Consider the following 20,264-nt stretch of genomic DNA (forward strand, 5'->3'; position numbering starts at 1 on the left):
TATCAAGCAAGGAGCTAGCTATCTTAGCTTAGAATACATTTTCTACTGGTTTCTGGCATCGTCTTCATGGTCATAAGTCTACATACTGTACATTTTCCCACCTAACACCTACATTTTCATTTTCACACCAACACTGATTGTGTTGGATCCTTGCAACTGTACATTTTTGCTTCTTTTTATCCAACATATATTCAGATAGAAATGTATCTTTCAATGCTAATACCTGCCAAAGTTTACCTCCAGCCCAATTAACTGTGTAGTTACATTTCAAACGTACTGTGCGGAGACACACCTCTAGGCATCAAGTGTTGATTGTGTTTTGATCAAGTTGTACCTGTTAAGAATGAGTGATACTGTCTGGCTTTATCACTACTTTAAATTATTTATATTTAATTCTAGCGGCACCCCAGCAACAGGGAAGTTTGCGTATGTAACACTAACTCTGAGAAGTAATGGATGTCAATTTGAATGAATTCTTTATGATGTGAAACTTTTTAAAGGCGTGTTTTTCTTGCTTGCAGTTTGCTACGGTGTTTCCCAATCCACTTTTCTAAAACATTCAGTCTCACATTGAACATTTACATAATTTAAAAACTGAATTTTTCTACCAATGGTAGCAGATTATATATCTCCAGGTATGTTTTACGCTGTTTCAGAAATGTAATTTTTTACGCGAACAAAATTGTTGCACCAAAATTACTCTATTCAAAGAATTCATACATAATTTTACTCCAATGACAGATTCTTGCTAGGACTTAATGATAGTGTTTTTAACAGAATACCTCCCCGTGTCACAATCACACATGAAACCTCCTGTGCATTATATTTTACACATGGTTTACTTCTGATTCTGGCTGGTTGCGATAAGAGATGTCTTGCTGTCAGGAATCAAATCAACGCCGTGCTGCTGTTTCTTATGTTTCCCTGTTGTGCCTCCATCCCTGTATCTCACACTCCACTGGGCTGGTGAGGATGATATGGGCGGTCACGCAGCTGACAGTGAGAACAGTGTGTTGTTCTGGACGCCGTCTACCTGCATGTTACATCAACTGTTTGATTGCTGCAGAAACTGAAGGCAGACTGTGGCTTAGATGTTATTTTAGGAAGAAAGCAGGAGAGCACTTTACCCAGTGAATGGTAAGGAGTTTCAGAACAGAAATTAATGTCCAGCTTTGCACCATAAGATTCAGTCTCCAGAGGGATTTCTCGAGGGCTTTTTGAGCTGGGACCGGATTTATTTTGAGTTAAAGGACAAATTACATCCTACTTTTAATGTAAATGTGGCCTATATAGGAGCAGATTTTGTAGAAGTCAGCTTAAAAACTCTGTTAATACATTAAAAATACATATTTTGTGTCAGCTTGTCCTTGGATCTGCAACCATTGATAATATTATTTGTTTTAAATAAATTGCGACTGATATTTATGTGATCCATTCATATCTCTTTGACAGACAGCTATTTGAACAGATAATTCAAAATCCCTGATGAATTCTTACGGGCCGTCTCCACAGCAGCGTTAAAAAAATCTTGGAGGTGGGCGTATCTGAAGCTTGAGGATTTTTTGCGAGCAACCAATCACATGAATCTCCCGCCCGGGACATACGAAGCAAAAAAGCCTGAAGTAAACTGGATATAAACTCCCCAAAACAGGCGAAAACATACCACTGTCTCTGCCACCTCCCTCCATGCCTGGCTCCTCCGGTTTATATCCCGGTAGGTCTGGTCATAAAGCACCGGGTGATTGATTCGCTACCGCTAATTTCTCCTCCATTTTTTGGAATATGAGGAAATGATCTGCGGTATGTCTCTCCCAGCATACACGCCGTTTGATTGGCTAGAGCTTGAACTGCCAGATTTGCGTACACAGGATTTGATTGGCTGCCACTTCCACCTCAGCTTCAAAAGTTGAACATTGTTCAACTTTGAATCTTGAAAATCCTGAGAATCTCCGCTCGCCTGCCCACAATGCATTCCGGCGAAAAGTGAGGGAAAGTGACGTCACCCCATTCAAAGTGAATGGGCAGAAGCGTTTTCAAGATTTTTTAACGCTGCTGTGGAGACGGCCCGTTAGACATTTGGGACTTAAAAACATGTTTATGAGAATAAAATGCAAGGACGTCATATGTGAATAAATAACTATATATACAGTATATATATTTAATAAAGTCAAAGGAAACTGTTCTCTTTTACTAATTTCAGCAGGCAATGTGACAGGTTAAAAAAAGCAAATCAAAAAGAGAGTGCATCCGTCAACTCTTCCTTTTTTGTGTCAGAGGATTCACACATTGCAAAGTCTTATTTATAAACGCCTTGTTTCCTCAGAAAAGTAATGACAGGTTTGTATTTCTGGTTCAGATGTGCCACACTTTTTCGAACTAAAGCACAGTGCCGTGTGCGTCACAGTGGTTGACACATAGTAGTTTTATAAATAAGATAACAGACAGCTTGTCAGAGAGTAACCAGTTTCATTCAATCAACCACGGTCGAGTTTAGATAACATTTTGGTTTGTGGTAGCACCTTTGCATGAAAAAGGAGACAGTCATATTTTTTGTTTAAAATAATTTGACCATGTATATACGATTGTTAAACAAAGCTACTTCAGCCCCTTTGATGACATGCATGTGTTCATGTATTGTTGCCATGTTTGGCAAATGTAATACTCCAAGTTTCACTTTAAAACTCTGGTAACCATGGTAACTTGACTCACCATGCTTTACATTTACTGTCACAACAAACCTGCTACTTGTTCAATTTCAATGTTGGGAGCCATCTTTTAATACATGTTCTGGACTTGAAACAGATATTAGTATTTTATGTCAAACATGTTGTTTTTATTGTTTAATGAAAAGGGCAGAACAAGGGGATTCTCCTTCTTTTTCTCCACTATGAGCAGGTTCTGGATACGTATTGCCATTTATCAATCAGCGATCGATGCATATGATTGTAGTGCAGAGTGCTTGGCTTCAGAGTGCTATTGATCGGCAGCAGGGTTGGGCCTCATGCCAGCTCTCATTAGTGCTCTCTGTCCTTTCACCTTTCTTTGTCTCTCCGTGGCGCTGACGTCGGTACCTGGTGATTCTAACTGATGACAGCCCTAAGTGCTTTAATAGAAATGTATTGATCACAGGTGTTGTGAAAGTTTAACACACACACCACAACACACAAACATCACATGGAGGAGAACAACAGGGAGTCCATGTCCTGCAGTACATGTATGTTTGACCTCACAACGCTCACACTCAGTTGGTCCCACATAAAGAGTTTAGTTTGTAATGTGAAGACAGGGTCACCCTGGTGGTTAGACAGACCATTTTACAACCAGAGAAGCTGAGGGTCAATGGTCCTCCAACCACCTGCCTATCTGCAGCTCTGGGGCCTCATTTATAACGCCTTGCGTAGGATTGACGTAGGAAGGTTGCTTACGTAGTACAAAGCACAAAAATAGGTACATAAATGTTCCGCCATTTTCCGATTCACAAAACATTGCGTACCGGCGAGGGAAGTGCGTACGGCACTTCCTACGCCTGTTTCCCTTTATGAATCACAATCGACTCGTAACGCCCATATTTGCCTATACATAGTCAAAGAAACGCCCATTCATTCATTCATTTTGACTGACTGCATGAAGAAGATCGCAGGAAATAACGATAGAACAGCTAAAAAAGACATCTCACACCGTGTCAGATTTTGGTTATTGTGGGGAGGTCGAGATAAATCATATTGTTTGGTGGATGCAGTTTGAACCAGAGTAGCAGCATGGAGGTCGGATCGTAACCAAAATAAATAAATAAGTGGTCCGAAAAAAGTTAATGACAAAAAAAATACACATAACCTTCCTCAGGCAGTGTGTTTGTCCCGGGGACAGGAGACACCCCCTTGATGAGAAACTGTAAGAAATGATCGGGGAATCCCTCCGGAGTGGAGTCATGACGACTGGATCTGAATTATTTTGTTGTATTTGGTGGTTTGTGTTCCAGCTGTCGATCAGCAACTATATATCCATAATCCACCAGTTAAAGGAAATACAACTAATGTGTTGTGTTATATTAGCTGTACAATTTACCACATATGGTGTTCTTAGTTTCCATACCTCCTGTGTTTTACGAGCGACTTATCAAGTCTTGGCAAACGGCATAAAACACGATTAAACGTGATAGTATATAAAACCATGCTCGTATCTACAACCTATAGAAATGCAAAACGGCGTCAGTTTAGACGTAATTCTGTCCTCCTGCTTACCGCATCATTTATGAGAAAACATTTCATAACATTAACACAACATATTCGAGGTGGTTTTAAATAGCATATCCGTATTTATTTATTTCTCCAAGTTATGTTTTTGTGTGCACTGAGGAGTCTCAAACAGGCGTTTGTTTAATCATTTAAAGATTGGCTTTAATCAATGTTTGAAAATGAATTCTTCATATTTGATAAATGAGAGGTAACATTTTATTTATGGTATTATTTCCACATATTTCTCTCCATTCTTCCTTCTGCCAACGGTGTCGCAGTTTCTCGTCTCTCCCGTTTGTGTGCTTAGTGCGTACGCATGGGTTAGAGTTTGCGTGGAGGACAGCACATTTTCCCGTCAAGTTAGTATTTTATAAATCGCAAACATTGCGTAGAAACTGGCGTACGCCATTTTTTGAGCGTATATCCCTTTATAAATGAGGCCCCTGGTATGTTTGCATACATCAATGTTTGACTGACGGAACAAGAGAAAAATAGCAGTAATATACACATCTGGTTGTTTAAAATATGCCCAGAGGGTTTTCTTAATAATAAATGAATGTTGAATTATTCATAAAAGAATGTTGCTGCCACTGAAGTGTTGAAAAAAAATATTCCTTTTTCCTTTTGTTTTTATTTATTTTTTCCAGCAAAGGAACATCCAGAACCCTTAAGTAGCCAAAGTCAATACCTTTTGAAATACGAATTGCAAAATCAAAAAAGAAAAAAGTGTAATTATAATGAAAACATGAATGTAAACATGTAAACAAACAAAAAAATATAACATGAAAGGTATAGCAAATTAAATACAATATTAGAAGCCTTCATCGCTACATCTTTTGAATCTATGTGAAATAAATGATACCATTTTGGGATATTACATTGACTCGCAACTAGCCTAGTTTTCTTTAAAGAACCCCTAATCATAAACACATTTTGTAATTACAGTGAGTTATGCTAAGCTAAAATAACTATCTTCCTCAATGGAGTAGTACCTTGTCATCTAACACTAACATTACGTGTTTGCAAAATGACAAACCTTTCCTTTTAGGATTAGTTATTCTCTAAAAAGAATTCTTCCGCCCAATATATTCCACGTCTTTGTCTACCTTTTCCCTCTTTTATTATTTCAGTGTATTTATTTTCCCAATGTTTTAATACACTTTCCCCGCTCCATTGTCTCGCAGCGAAGACACTCAGCTTATTGTACCAACAGCAGTCAGACAGTTCATGTTTGTTTCTTCTCATATGGATTGTTACCAGCTTGTGCGGACCAGGGCGCCCTGCCCTCTGAACCCTCATTCTGTCCACCCTGCGTGGTGGTATTGGGTCCAGCCTCAGAGTCAGCGACCTCTGCCAGCAGCTCCGGTTTTAATCAGCTGCTCTCTCCACACGGGCAACCCAAGCCGCCGCTTCCTGCACCTTAATGAGTCCAGAGTCCCAGGCCAGACCCAGCTCATAGCAGAGGTGGGAGTAAGTCCTACATGTGCAAGTCATGAGCAAGTCTCAAGTCTTGACCTACAAGTATCAAGCAAGTCCCAAGTCACTGTGGTGAGAGTCAAGCAAGTCAAGTCAAGTCAAGTCAAGTCAAGTCATTGCTCGGGTCAAGCAAGTCAAGTCAAGTCATACGAAATTCTGATGAATAAGCCCAGTTTCCGCATTTAAATCAGTTAAAAGACAGTGGTTATGAAAATGGATTTAACCCACACTATGATCTTCATTACATACACAGTTAATCATTTGAAATCTAATTTAGACCGATGACAATCATATTAGATTCATATTAACCCTAGAACTGCAGACAATATAGCTAGGACTCAGTCAAAAAGTCTGTTCAAAAAGGCAGAATTCCAGGTAAGAAAATCATATATGGCATTTTCCATTACACATATTTAATTTAAATGTCTGTTAACACTAGAACCGCCAACAGCGTCAGCACCTACATAGATATCATTTTCAAATCATTTAATTTGTTCCTCTTCATAATTTCCTTATAAACTAAGTAGGACGATTTAAAACTCACTTAATTGGGTTAATTTAGAAATGGCTTCAGTTTATCATCATAACAGATCAAAAAGTTCAGATTCATTTTTACAATAAATCAAGGAATGATGCACTTCTACAAACAAAAACAACATAATTAAAACATTTAAACAAACTACTAAAAGTAGATGAACTACATTATTCAAAAGTTTACAGTAACTTCTGATAACAACACAGGGGAAATAAACGAGGCATCTCTTTTCCTCTCTCTCTCTCCCTCTCCTGACAGCCTGTCAGTATCAGGGTTAGTCAAAATGAATCCCTTGGAGGTTCTAGTGTTCATTTACCGTTTTGTCTTCTCTTTGCAATGCTTAATCGATTTGAAACCAAGTCTAACGTAGCTTAAACTTAACGTTAGCTTTCTAGCTAACACAACACATTCACGCACCTTTCTCTGTGGGTTTTTTTGTAGTGACGAATGAAGTTGGATGTTGTGGTGGTCGTGTCACTGATCTTTATGCTGCAGACCCTGCATACCGCTGTTCTCTTCTTATTAGCGTCATCGACAACATAATCCTTGAATCCAAACTTCACTATTTTTGGAGTAACGCTAACCGCTGCCATGTTAACTGACGCTCCTGCCGTCTAGTGGGTTGCCAGGTTTGCGCGCATGGCGCTATAATCACCCAATCACGTTTTTCGAAAAAACTAAACATAATATCTCACTACAAAAACAAACGCAAATATTTAATTTTAAACAGACAAGTCCTTTCAAGTCATCTGTCTCAAGCTTAAGTCAAGTCTCAAGTCATGAATACCAAGTCAAAGTCAAGTCAAGTCTTTTATCAATGTTAGTCAAGCAAGTCTCAAGTAAAAAAATATGGGACTCGAGTCTGACTGGAGTCAAGTCATGTGACTCGAGTCCCCACCTCTGGCTCATAGTCTCTCCTCCTTTTCACATCACAGCAGAGTGGTCGTAAATACAGCAATGCTACATCTAACGAAGCGAAACATTTTGCGAGAACATTTTAAAGGCTTTCAGTTATTTCTGACAGTAACCCGAGGTGGGAAGTAGTGGAGTACAAATACTTCGTTACTGTACATAAGTACATTTTTCTGGTATCAGTACTTTACTCCACTACTTATTTTTCTGACGACTTTTTACTTTTACTTCTTACATCTTTAACACTAATACCTGTACTTTCTACTTCTTACATTTTCAAAACAGGCTCGTTACTTTAGTTTGAATGTGTGTTTGGTGGCGTGATCATTATTATTTAGAGTCATTGCGTGCCTATTGATTTGAACACGATCCGTGTATCCATCATTTCCTGGTCTTCTCTAAAGAAGAGGGACCGATGAAAACGTTGTCATGTTGCCGTTGTTCAGCATGGAAACATTCATTAGCTAACAATGACATTATTGTTCCATTAATATAAAGTGAGGTCAGTCACTCTTTAAAACAGCTGGTAGTTATGGGTACTTCTTACTTAAGTACATTTCGAAGCCCATACTTCTTTACTTTTACTTGAGTGAAGAAGTTTAGTCAGTACTTCTACTTTTACCAGAGTATTTTTCAACAGGAGTATCTGTACTTCTACTTGAGTAAAGGATGAGTTTACTTTTGCTATCTGTGACAGTAACTCAATTACATCAGTGGAGAAAAAGAGAAATCTCATTTCATTGCTGTCTTCATTTATGATTTGTAATGCCGGCCAGTTAACATTTTGAGCACTTTCTTACAGCTAACACGTTTATTCTACCGTATAATCAGGTAACAATAATTATCTTCACCTGTTGAACCTCTTGTGATTGCCTATTGTCCACGCACATCTATCTCTTAAACAAAGTTTGAATATTCTATCCGAGTTATCCCAACTTTTTAAATTAACTTTGATCGGGGGCGTGCTGGTGGCTTAAAGATAATCACATCAAGGGCACGGAGCCTGACCCGCGTGCTGCGCATCAGTACGTTTCTGCTCGGTGAAAATCACTCAATCGGCAATTGTTGTCTTGCCTTTTGTGGGAATGTGAATAGCACCTTATTGATTGGAAGCAAAATGTTTTTAATGTTGTAGATGAGATTTCAGGATTGCTAGCTAATGGGAAGATGGAAGCGCACTGCAATCTATTCTCAAGTCAAGTCCCAAATTGAAAATCTTTACAGGCATAATTAAGGCTTATCTGAAAAGAATGTCAAAACTTTTCAAATGCTTTTTTATTTATTTATTTCACCCTTCTAATCCTGCTTCTCACGTGTAAATACTCAAACGTGCTCAGAATAGTGATGAGTCTATGTAGAAACTAATGAATATAAAATAGAGGGCAGTATTGATGTTTGATCTAACTTAATAGCAATGAATATGTGTCCTTGTAATTGATATTGTAATGTTCTTTCACGTAAATAAGCAGTTTAGTGATGTTAATCAAGTCATTTTCGAGTTTTTGATGTTGTATTACCACATTAGTTTAATCCTTATGGAGAAATTCTCTCTTTTCATCCTCTGGTGGGGGTGCAAGGTCAGTGGATTAAGTATGTTATTCAAGGGTATGTGGACAGGTGGGGCTGCACTGGGGTTCAAAGTCAGGCTCCTCCACCGGGGGGGTGACCTGGATTTCAAGTAGCTACTGTGTTCAGAGGTTTGAAACAAAACTGTGCTTAACACTACTCAAATACCCTCAGCCAGACTGTGCCCCCCTGTGTCCACAGTCTTAGTGCTAAGCTAAGCTAACAGTAGCTTCACATTTAGAGAAGGGTGTCAATCTTCTTCAAGACACTAAATCATCTTCTTTGCACCAGTCTTTAAGGTCTTGATTTCTTATAAAAACATGCTCAAAATATGTATAAGTTGTCATCGAATGGAATGTCAAAAAGGTATTTTATTTCTTAATCCACTGTGACATAGATGTCCATTGTTGTACAAAACTATTGAAAACACATTAACTAGACACACATGTTCCTTCAGTGTGATGAGCCTGAGCACTGTTTGTATTTCGGTTCTCTTAATATCAAATAATGCGTAATAATCCGCATATAAAAAAGTCCCCAACAAATTGAGTTTTTGCTTCTGTTTGAGTCATGTTTTCTAAAAACTGCAGTGCTCAGCTCTGTCAGAAATAACATCACCTTAAAGATAAATGAATCCTACAAGATATATCGTTAGAAACACAAAGACTTGCAGTTAAGTGACATAGACAGTGAAGTCAGAAAGAGAACGGGGTTTTTCTTTTCATGGGATTTAAAATAACACAAGCTTAATCAAGCAAACACATGTACCCCTTGTGTACATTAAACACATAAAAAGACACATACATAACATATCATTATAACCCTGATATTTTTTGTCAATGCTTTTGTCACAAGATGGAGTCACTGCCGCAGTGATCGTCAGAGGCATTCTAACCCTGTGTGTGTTTGTGCTTCCAGTTCATGTGAAAGCGGGAACCTGTGAGGTGATTGCGGCACACCGATGCTGCAACAAGAACAAGATCGAGGAGAGATCCCAGACTGTCAAGTGCTCCTGCTTCCCTGGACAGGTGGCGGGAACAACAAGAGCGGCTCCATCCTGTGTAGACGGTATGCCAGGATCCTCATTATAGTTTCTGTAATGACTGACTTCTGATTCGGGTAGAAATGCGACACAGATACAGAATCTGTCACACCTGTCACTGTGCCTCTGGTGCTTATTTCACTGATTATCTGGGAAAAGAGGTTTATTGTAAGGAAGGAGAAAAAGATACAGTGTTGAGATTTCTGTGACCCTGTTCCTGTGTCTGGAAGCTTTTATAATCTCCAAAAATCCAATCTCCTACCAGTTTGTTCACTCACCCTTTTGTGTGGAGTCGACGCCATGTGTGTTCAGCTAGAGTAGACAGAAGGCCAGGTCATTTGATATCATGTCAAAAGTGGCCTCAGTTACAGATGAATCGATCCCTATCTCCCCTTTTCACTTTAATGGCTCCGACAGGGGCATCCTCCGTTATGACAGTTCTCGTTTCACTTATGAAATGTCTGAGGATGATGCTTCACCCCGTAAGGAATCCTTGGAGCAACTTTAGACCTTGAAAAGCCAACCTTTGCTGCACTCTTTAATACCCCTCCTACATACTAACATTCACCCTGCTCACACTGCACGCTCCTGCACAGAACACTCATCAGCTTGACATTGACCCACAACCCGTAATTCAGACCTGAAAACACACCAGGGCAGGGCTGACGTACCTCCTCTGAGATCAAAAGATTTCAATCCCTGTGATGTGTATACTGTAGAAACCACAGGCACCTCTTGTTGCTCCTACCAGGCAGAACCTTCCTACACTTTCAAACAGCGTGTTGATAATTGCCTCCTTGCCGCCATCTAAAAAACAAAAAAGGTTTTCTTTCTTGTCGATTAAAGATCAGAATCATTATTGTTGTTTACACATTCAAGGGATTGCCATCTTGTACAGTGGTGAATAGCTAAAAACAGTGAGAGGAAGTTGGAAAACAGGAGGACATGTAAAATAAAACTTCTTATTACACGGCTTAGTGGAATTCTCTATTCTGATTAGTTAATTTGGACATTTCAGAGGTTGTTAATTCTTGCTAAGAGACTGCTCTTAAGGAGGAATTAAGGACTTTGTGCTTTTTTTATTACTGACCAGCTCGCTGCACATTATGCCTAACTTTAAATAACTTATACGATTAGATACATTTGAATTTGAATATGAAGTCAGTGTTTAAATACAATTATCAGTACAAGTCTCAAGGTTATGTCCAAGTGAATTGCAAGCTAGGTTTTGAAGAGTATTTCAATGGTCTGGCTTCTGAACACACACCTACCCAGCACTAAATAGTAAATAGACACATTTAGCAAATAGATGGTAAATGAAGTGCAGCATTAAGCAAGCTTAAACAGCTAGATTTCTTCCTACACTTTCCAACAGTGTGTTGTTAATTGCCTCCTTGCCGCCATTTTTTTTAAACTGTTTTGTTTTTCTTGTATTTTGCTCTCAGCATCCATAGTGGCACAGAAGTGGTGGTGCCAGATGCATCCCTGCATGGACGGGGAGGAATGTAAAGTGCTGCCGGATCTCAAAGGATGGAGCTGCAGTACAGGAAACAAAGTGAAGACAACCAAGGTGGGTTTAATTCACAAAACTATTCCAAGGCAGATGGTAGATATTTATAAATTATGATGCGAAAAAGTCTGCCTATGACCTCGGATAAAAGTTGTTAAGAAATCTGACCCTAGAGTATTGGACTAGAAAAGTGTTTGAAAAAGAAAGAAACAAGGGAGCATAGAGCAGCAGAGTAGGAGGCAGCAGGAGAGGAAGATGTGACTCACAGGGTCTCAGAGTCACTGAAGTATTTCTTGAAGCGATCGACTTAAAACAGTAAAAAGGGGTGAGTGGGGTTCTGCTTTTTATTTAGCTACATCTCGTGATTTGTTGTAGGAGTCTTAAGTATAGTCATTTTATTGTATTTTGACTCAAGTTGCTAATTTGGTAGAGGCAAGTAGATTGTGAAGTGAGCAAAGCAGTACTGTGGCAACACTGGGGGATAGACAAAGATGTTCTGCTGAAGCTGCTCCCAAATAAACACGATAAAAACATCCAATGCTGTGCATGATACAGCCAAATAATTCTTCATGCACTACTGGAGCATCAGTTTACTATTTTGAGTTGCTGTCTGTCTGCTGTTCGAAAGAAAACAGACAAAGCACAGGATTCTCTGATAGCATTTAGCATTTAGCATTAGCGTCCAGACGCTAAATCTTCTGTTCATGGTCTGCCTAAAGACTTCATCCCGTCAGTTTTTTTTAGCTTGTATCCTACTATTTAAGCAGTTCTCCTGTGAATAATGAATTGGTAGATTGTTAATTTAGCTACTGGTTAATATCAATTTAAAGACTATTTGTTTAAATTGTTTTTCTTGATGACATTTATGAACTTGTTCTGTCAAGCTTTTGGTATTAGGCCACCCACCGTGTAAATGCTAGGGCAATTAAATTGATCAGAACTCAAGAATACATTAGTGCCCATTCTATGTTAACAATGCTCTCCTTAATAATCTTACAAATAAATATATATTTTGAGTGTTTTCATCACAAGCTGAGATCTGGGCTTGTATTAACGCAGGACCAAACTACAAAACAGAATATTAGTGTCAAAATGATTCATGAATAAATATGATGTGTCACTTTAATGTATTCAACAGCAGGCATTTGTCTTGTTTCTGCATGGATCTACTATATAATTTCACAGACATCTTAATTGAAGGGATGAATGAACATTTGTCAGATTAATCCACTTGAATAATAATAATCGAAGTGATAAGTAAGTAATTAATACAATCTGGGATCAACTTTCAGCTGAAAAAATAAATAATGTATATGTGAGACTCCTCAGCTTGAGGTGAGAAATAAGAAATATAGCACATGACAACTGAGCGATTGGAAAATCAATTATCACCTCTGAAATATCAGTGTGAAAGTACACGAGTTCATTGGTAAAATTGGAAAAGACAGCCTGTGGGGACCTGAGCATCGCGCTCACGTGGCTCCATCTCACCCTCATGGTTTCAGATGAAAGAGAGAGCAAGCCCGAGTCGGGTCCTGCCTTTGAAAAGTCAGAACAGGCTTGCATATCACTTCAAAAGTGCCAGCAAGAAGAAACACAAAGGCAAGCAAAGGCAGGAGAAAGACAAACAAACAACAAACAAAAATCCCTCCAGGAAGCCAAATCGTCGGGATGTGCTGAGGCAGGCCAGGGGGGCTCAAGCTGTGGCACTTCAGAGATTAATAGAGGCTATCTGGACCTGTGTTCTGGGTGTCAGGGTGTGGTGGACCTGAAGTGGACGGTGGTGAGGAGGGGGGGACATATTGGGCCTTTAGCCATCCATCACAGCTCAGTGTTTGACTCACCAAATGCCTGTAGTTGAGCTGCCTCCTCCATTATTCATGGCTACAGCTGGCCTGGACGAAGCAGAGCTTTTTATTTTAGCCGGGTTAATAATTGATGCCCTTTCACACAGCCACGGGAAAGCAGAAACAGAAGCAAAGACAAGCAGGGGTCCAGGTGGCTAGTCGAACCCGTCAGAACCTCAACTCTTTTTTTATTTGGGAGTCAGCGGGGGTCACTCCATGCTTGTGGCCCTGTTGCCTCCCACAGAGGGCCAGGGTCTGCTTGTGTGAGCGGGGCCCTCTGTACCCAAGCTTCCTGCACAGTTAGCATCACTCTGAGTAATAAAAGGAAGAAGGGACGGTTCCTTTTTGAGAAAATCGATGCCGGGTCTTTCGAAATGACTTGAAATTTGAACTTTGAATCCTATATATTGGCTTAAATACCAGACAAAGTACAACTTTTGTCGATGAAGGATCAGAAATGTTCTTATTGCCGAGTAAGATTACACACACAAATAATTTGTATCAACGTTGTCCATTGATGCATAGTAAGAAAGTAGGAGGAAGTTGTTAAACAGGAGCAAATATAAAGCTATTAAAAAATATATATTATTACACAGACTGGTAGAATACTCTATTCTGATTGGTCAATTTCAAACTCTTATACAATTAAACATAAAATGAAAGTTAAATTAAATCATACATTATCAGAACAAGTCTCAAGATTATGTCTAATCAATTACAAGCTTCTAGGTTTTCAAGACTATATAGATTATCTGCATGGCTTCTATTATCTGCAAGTTACCTACCCAGCACTAAATAGTATGCAGAGAAATGTAGTAAATAGTTGGTAAATAAAGTGAAGCATTAAAGGTAGGGTAGGTAAGAATGGAGAAACCAGCTCGAGTGCGCTAGAATTTGAAAGTACGCAGCCGAAAAAAATCTGCCCCTTCCTTCAGACTTCCTTACAGAGCCCCTCCTCCAACACACACGAACGCGCACATGACCAATGAGGGCACGAGATAAGTTTGTGCACGAGATGGAAGGCTGACAGGCAGGTAGGCCATCCAGTTATTTTAGCCGGGCCGGCTAAAATGATTGGTCGTGCTTTTTACAGCGCTACGGCTTCCACAGATTAATTTTTTAAATGTATTTATTGTCAAAGCATTTCATGTATTCATTGCTATCGGGATGTTAAGAGCATTCCATGGAAGATAACAAAAAGTGTTTCTGAAGTGAATTACCTACCCCACCTTTAAGCAAGCTTCAAAAGCAAGATTTGAGAAGGCACACCAATTAAGAAAACATATTAAAATCTCTTTTTAAAACATACTTGATTTTATGTGACATCAAACAACTAACCATAGTACTCTGTTCCTATTTTTATATCTTAAAAATTGTTATGTTACATATCTGGAAAGCTAATCTGTTATGCCACAAAAAGCTTATACTGCTATACTCTGTGATTCTATTACTGCAAGCTTTTTAGTTGTTATTTCCTCAAAGTAAAAACATAATAATGGTGTAACCTAACTCCTCCAATGCAGTACATGCCTTGAATAGTACTATAAATTAATTCTTCTTTGATGTCCAGCGGTGGCACTGTTGATAAAAAATGATGGTGTCGTTTCACCTCATGATGAAGTCCCATCAATAAATCAGGCTTCTCAACACCCTGCAGGCCAGTTGTTCGCTCTTTCTCTGCATGTCCGGGAGCAGCTAGTTTTATAGTCCTGCTGGTAATGTCAGGAATTATAACCCTGGCAGCTCCTGCTTTTCACTTACTATCAATCAGGGATGCTGCGATGCTTGTTCAGAATGTGATAGTGATGGATAGCTGTCTGAGATGGATTTCTTTTTTAGACACATTGGATAAAGGCCTTACTGAACCACAAGTGTGTAAAACATTTGTAACAGCCTTAAAACAAGCTGTATTATGACTTGAAGCTTGGAATGTCGTTATTGAACTGTAACATGTGTTTTGGTTGAATTATTTTGGCCGATTTCCCTTCGCTTCTGTTGGAAGATGGAAAGGACTTGCTCAAATGCAATTCTCAATCCATTTGCACATCATTGTGTGCATGCATGCTTAATGAAGGTTTCTGTAACTGACCTGCAGATTCTTTAAATAAAGGACAGCTCATAGGTGCAGTAGTGCAATAGGATTTCTATTGAATCGCTAAGTTCAGTAGATAAACTTGGTGAATCCAAAACATTTTATTTGACTTCTTCTGCTTCTGGCTTCCCATCCACAAACACTGCCATCTGTGTTTGTTGGTACATGAAACAAAGCAGAGCGCACTGCTGCCATGGCTGAACTCTGATCTGTGTTTTAACCCTTTACCCAAGAGATTTTTGATGCACTTATTAAACATCATCAAATACAATGAATTTAGACTCCCCTGTTGTTATGAATCACTGTGAAGAAAGTATTCATAATTTTACACAAGAGGGCATATTTGCAGATCTTTTAGAGGCTGAACTCACAGGCTCTTAAATCCAACCTCAATTAACTAATTGTTAAAAAAAACTTTTGTCAAAAGTTTAGCACCAAATTACTGCTGTTGGTTTTAATCAGCCCTTAAATATGTCTAATTTTGTATTTAAAATCACTGACAAGTGTCATTGTAATTGACCATGCTGTGTGCTAGATTGTTGACCCCTGTGTTTTCAGTCAGAAAACACTGCGTGAACAAAGTGATTTTTGGTGTTAAAAGGCTGAAGGACTGCATGAGACATTTAGTCGATTGGTAGCCTGAAAAGAGGAACTAAATCACTTGATGATTGATTTGTTTTTTATAGTCCATTAAGACATCACAGGAGCCTGACCTTACCTGCAGTTAGCACATGTGGCACTGCATCAAATCTTTAAATATAAAATGTCAAAGGAGTCCAAAGAATCAAGACATTTTTAACGACGCTATAATATTGAGTACTGGCTACTCATGCATGTGCTTCAGTAACTCTCCATCAAAGGTAAGGTCTTAGATGTTTTTGTCAATGGGATTTTGAACCCACAGCTGACCAGTGGAGTGTGGTCTTTCATCTTAAAGCAGCTTAAGCATCAAACACTGAGGAGCTGCTGTTAGTTCCCCTGATTCCCCTTTGTATGTCTACCCATCGATACCCTCACAGTGACAAACTAAGACACCGCGACATGCTAATTGTTTTCATAATGCTCCAATTGGCTTCACTTGTTTTGTGCCTGCTGCAATATGCATTGTTTTTGTTTGGATTTACTCCAACAACTTTTAATCCCTAACACTTCTCACTTGTCTAACACAGCCATATTATGCTTTTGGGGGTTTTCCCATTCCTCTAGTGTGTTATATAGGTTTTGTGCAGGAAAATGGTCTCCAAAGGCTAAAATCCCAAAGTTGACGCTGGATGGAGTTTCTCTCCCAAACACTCCCCCCTGCCTGAAACACCTCGATTGAACTCCTAGGTTTACTTCCGTAACATAATGACATCACTATGTTACATTCGTTCTTATATTGGCAAGTACCCTGACATATTGTACGTGATAGTCTAAGAGGGGCAGGACATTTCTAAACAGTTGACCAATCACAACAAAGCCGACCAGCTAACCAATCAGAGCAGACTGGGCTCTGGTTTCAGACAGAGGGTGAAAAGAGCACAGGCAGTATGAGAAAAATAAAGAGCTTTTTGAACATTTAAGCATGTAAACATGTCACAGCAGAGGCACAAAATACAACTATAACCCTGAAAATGAGCACAATAGGTCCCCTTAAAATTCCTCTTTTTAAGCTGTCCTTGTATCTTATTACTTTTTATGTTTTATATAATGAGAAAGAGCTGTGAACTTATGTAAAATAGAAACTGTGTACATAAAAACTGTCATTACAACAATACTCAACATAACGGTGCTTGTAAAATGCTTTTATGGGTTGATAATAACGCCTCTGCAGCAGATCCAAAGTATTTTTGCCAGCAGAAATATGCTGGAGGCCATCTCTAAAAACATATTGGCATCTGATTATGTTGGGACCATATAACACGCTTTTACTTAATTCATGAATGTTTGTCTACAGCCTGCTGCTGCTGCTGTAGCCAAAGCAACACAATATGAATTTCATATGCTCTCTCACATCATGATTCCTGAGGACTGTCACTCCAAAGTGTAAATTAATTTGCGTCTCCCAAAACAGCAAGCACTGTGTCTACAGCTGCAGCTCTAAGCAGCAGAAAAATCTCTCCTCCTCAAATATAAGAATTGTTTTTCTTGGAAGACTGGTTGTGTGTGTTAAGCCCCTGCTGGTTCCACTGGTGACCCCCCGCTAACTGCTAATTAAATGATAGTAATGTGAAAATATTCACACAGAAACACTTGCATGAAGTGTGCGCGTGCTTACTGCGTTGGTTTTATAGTGATTCCTTCATCAGAGGGCAAGTCAAAAAGTTACTTGTGTTCTACTTTTTAAAGGGCAACAAGGAACATAATCCACCTCCCAGAGTATTTTTAGAGCTGTGCTTGAAGTGAGTCGTACAAACTACATCCTTCAATCTCTGGGATTGATATTCATAAACACGTGTGTGAATGCTTATGCTCGCAGTAGGCAATCATGAATAATAATATTTCCACTGTTTGCATGATAACCATTGAGCATGATGTTCTTTGCATTACGTCTGACTCCTAGCTGCTGACTCTCTTCTCATTACGTTACACCACAGATCTTTGAATTTTAAACATACCTGCTGGGAATATACTCACAGCTTGAACCTTTCACAATTTAGACAGATGGGCTGTTCCAGAAGAGTGCAGTACCCAAAACAAGAGCTTGTTTGGATGAGCGACATTTATAAATTGAGCTGAAACTATTAGTTATCAATTATTAGTCCACAGACAGAAACATGAGTCCGCGGTTATTTGATTTAGAGGCAAACCTCAGAAAGACAATATACAGTTGCTGATTTTTAGTATGTTTTGTTAGTTGTGTTTACAATCTTGGTTTTTATAGTAAGCTTTCTAACATGGGGTGGTTTAGCAATTTTTTACACCAGAATGCCATAAATACATTTTCTATCGATGAATTGTCAAATGTAAATATACGCTTGTTTTCTTATTTGTCAGCTGAATACCTTTAGGCTTTTCATCGTTGGTCACTAAAATTACATTTTGGCCCAAGGAACATGTGATTATAAACTATTGGATGGCATTCTAGCAAAACTATTTCTCAATTAATCTACAGCATAACATTCCTTGCATCTTAAAAAAAACTAAGAATGCAGCCCCTATTTGAACAAAGTGAAGCATAATCTTAGATTGTTGATGGAACAGAGAAGTATTTTAGAAAAATATATAAAAATGTGTTCATATTGACAAAACCATAATTCTTGCAGACTGGATTTTTCAATTTGAGACATATTTAAGCATTTCTTCTTTTGTTGTTGCTACATTGCTATTTAAGATGGCTTAACAATAATACGTTGGTTTAATAATTCCACTCCTTTCACAGTTGTTTCTGCCGTATCTCATGTCAGAAAGCATTGGTGTTGAATGAATGTTACTCAAACTATTTGAGTGAATTTGTTCTTTACCCACAGCATCCATTCATGACACAATCTTCTTATTTCTACCTCTTTTCTTCTTTTCTCCTTCTAGGTCACACGATAGTCGTCTGTTCGGAGCATAGCCTTGTTTGGTACCAGACGTTTGTTTATTTGACCAACAGCACAGGACATTTGGATATCATGTGTTTTTGGAGGATTGGTGGAGACAGGGACCAGCAAGGACAATAATCACGGACATTCCACTGAACGAATGGAGGAAAAGGACCGGCGAGCATCATAAGACTACGTATCCAAAAAGATTCCTGACTTTAGATCCAGCATCAACAGTAGCTGTCTCTGAACTCTACTGCCCACCAAATCTCTCTTTGTATTATAGTTTTATTCCTATGGACTACAAAGCTCAAACATGAAGATATTTATTGACTAAAAGACTGTGGATTACACCAGAAAGAAAAAAAAATCACCCTAAAAACAAAACCACGTGATGTGAAACCTTTGTGTTATTTCCTCGCCACAAAGAGCCCCGAAGACTCTTGATTCATATCTGTGTTGAAGATCTAGTGGATCATAAGCGTTTTCATTCCTTTTAGCCTTATGGAGCGGAGATATCTTCTTTGTTGAGTTGAAACAAGTGTTTGGCTTTTATTAAGTTTGTTAGGATGTCAGGTCTTGTTTTGAAAGACGATGCCACAACAATAAAACCCAGAAAAGATGTAATGATAAACGGTCAACACAGCTAAGTTCTGCCAAAATGTTTTAATGGTATCTGTTGTTTTAAAAGCCTGGTGACTACCATTGATTACAAATGTCAATATTAACTCAATAAATCTAACTCAATGGATATCAGTGTTCGGTAAAATCTGGCTTTTTGCAGACTGTTCTGTGGCTCTTTGTGTACTCGTCCAAAGTGCTGTATATGCAGGAGCTTATTAAACCTTAAATAAGCAGATAAAGCAAATCATTTGACTAAAAATAAGGAGAAAGAGGTGGAGCGCTCACATCAATGTTGTGTTGGAACTGAAAATGTGAAATTCAGCAAGTGTAAAAATAGGCCATGTTCAAACGTGTAAGGCGGAAATCTCACGGCACTGTTTCTTAAAATGAACAGACTTCACACAGAGCCATCTGAAATCTGGTCCGGGGAGAGACTCATAATTAGCTCTCCCCCAAACACAACCCTAATCCTGTTTGTAGCATTTCCAAAAAGGAAATCCAAAGCTGCTTTTATGGTGGTAACGTAATAATTTCCATCACCAAACATCGACTGGTGGTGGGTGGGGGACCGAATGATTTTTAGCATATCGCTGCCATTTAGAAATCCCATAAGAATTGCTAGTCCATGTCAATAAAGGCTTAGAGACAAAAAAGGGAAGAAGACAGAAATATTTTTTTGCTATTCATCTGAACGTGTGTAGTCCAAGGCGAGTGTGATGCCCATCTATTTTGGCACATATATACTGTGCTGACTATCATTACTGATATCAACATGCAGCTCCATCCCCCCTCTCTGTGGAAGCAGGTTAGAGGCAGGAGGCCGATATATTTGTTTTTCACCTGCATGTGACATTTACACCTTAGGGACAGGGAGCCATGGCATTTAATAAAGGGTCCCGCCTCTGATGTGCTAATAAGA

At 38.9% G+C, this 20,264-nt stretch overlaps 1 protein-coding gene across 1 annotated transcript in view; it reads left to right on the forward strand.

The window, feature by feature from the left end:
• si:dkey-238f9.1 (chemokine-like protein TAFA-2) overlaps nt 1–19,467 on the forward strand; it is a 93,711-nt gene extending 74,244 nt beyond the window's left edge. The window contains exons 3-5 of the mRNA XM_034139302.1: nt 9,643–9,792; nt 11,212–11,336; nt 18,723–19,467. Coding sequence (XP_033995193.1) covers nt 9,643–9,792; nt 11,212–11,336; nt 18,723–18,734 — 287 coding nt within the window. The 3' untranslated portion in view covers nt 18,735–19,467. The remainder of the gene's footprint in view (nt 1–9,642; nt 9,793–11,211; nt 11,337–18,722) is intronic.
• Nucleotides 19,468–20,264: the final 797 nt, after the last annotated feature.

Source organism: Trematomus bernacchii, unplaced genomic scaffold (genome assembly GCF_902827165.1).
Source record: "Trematomus bernacchii unplaced genomic scaffold, fTreBer1.1, whole genome shotgun sequence".
NCBI lineage: Eukaryota > Metazoa > Chordata > Actinopteri > Perciformes > Nototheniidae > Trematomus > Trematomus bernacchii.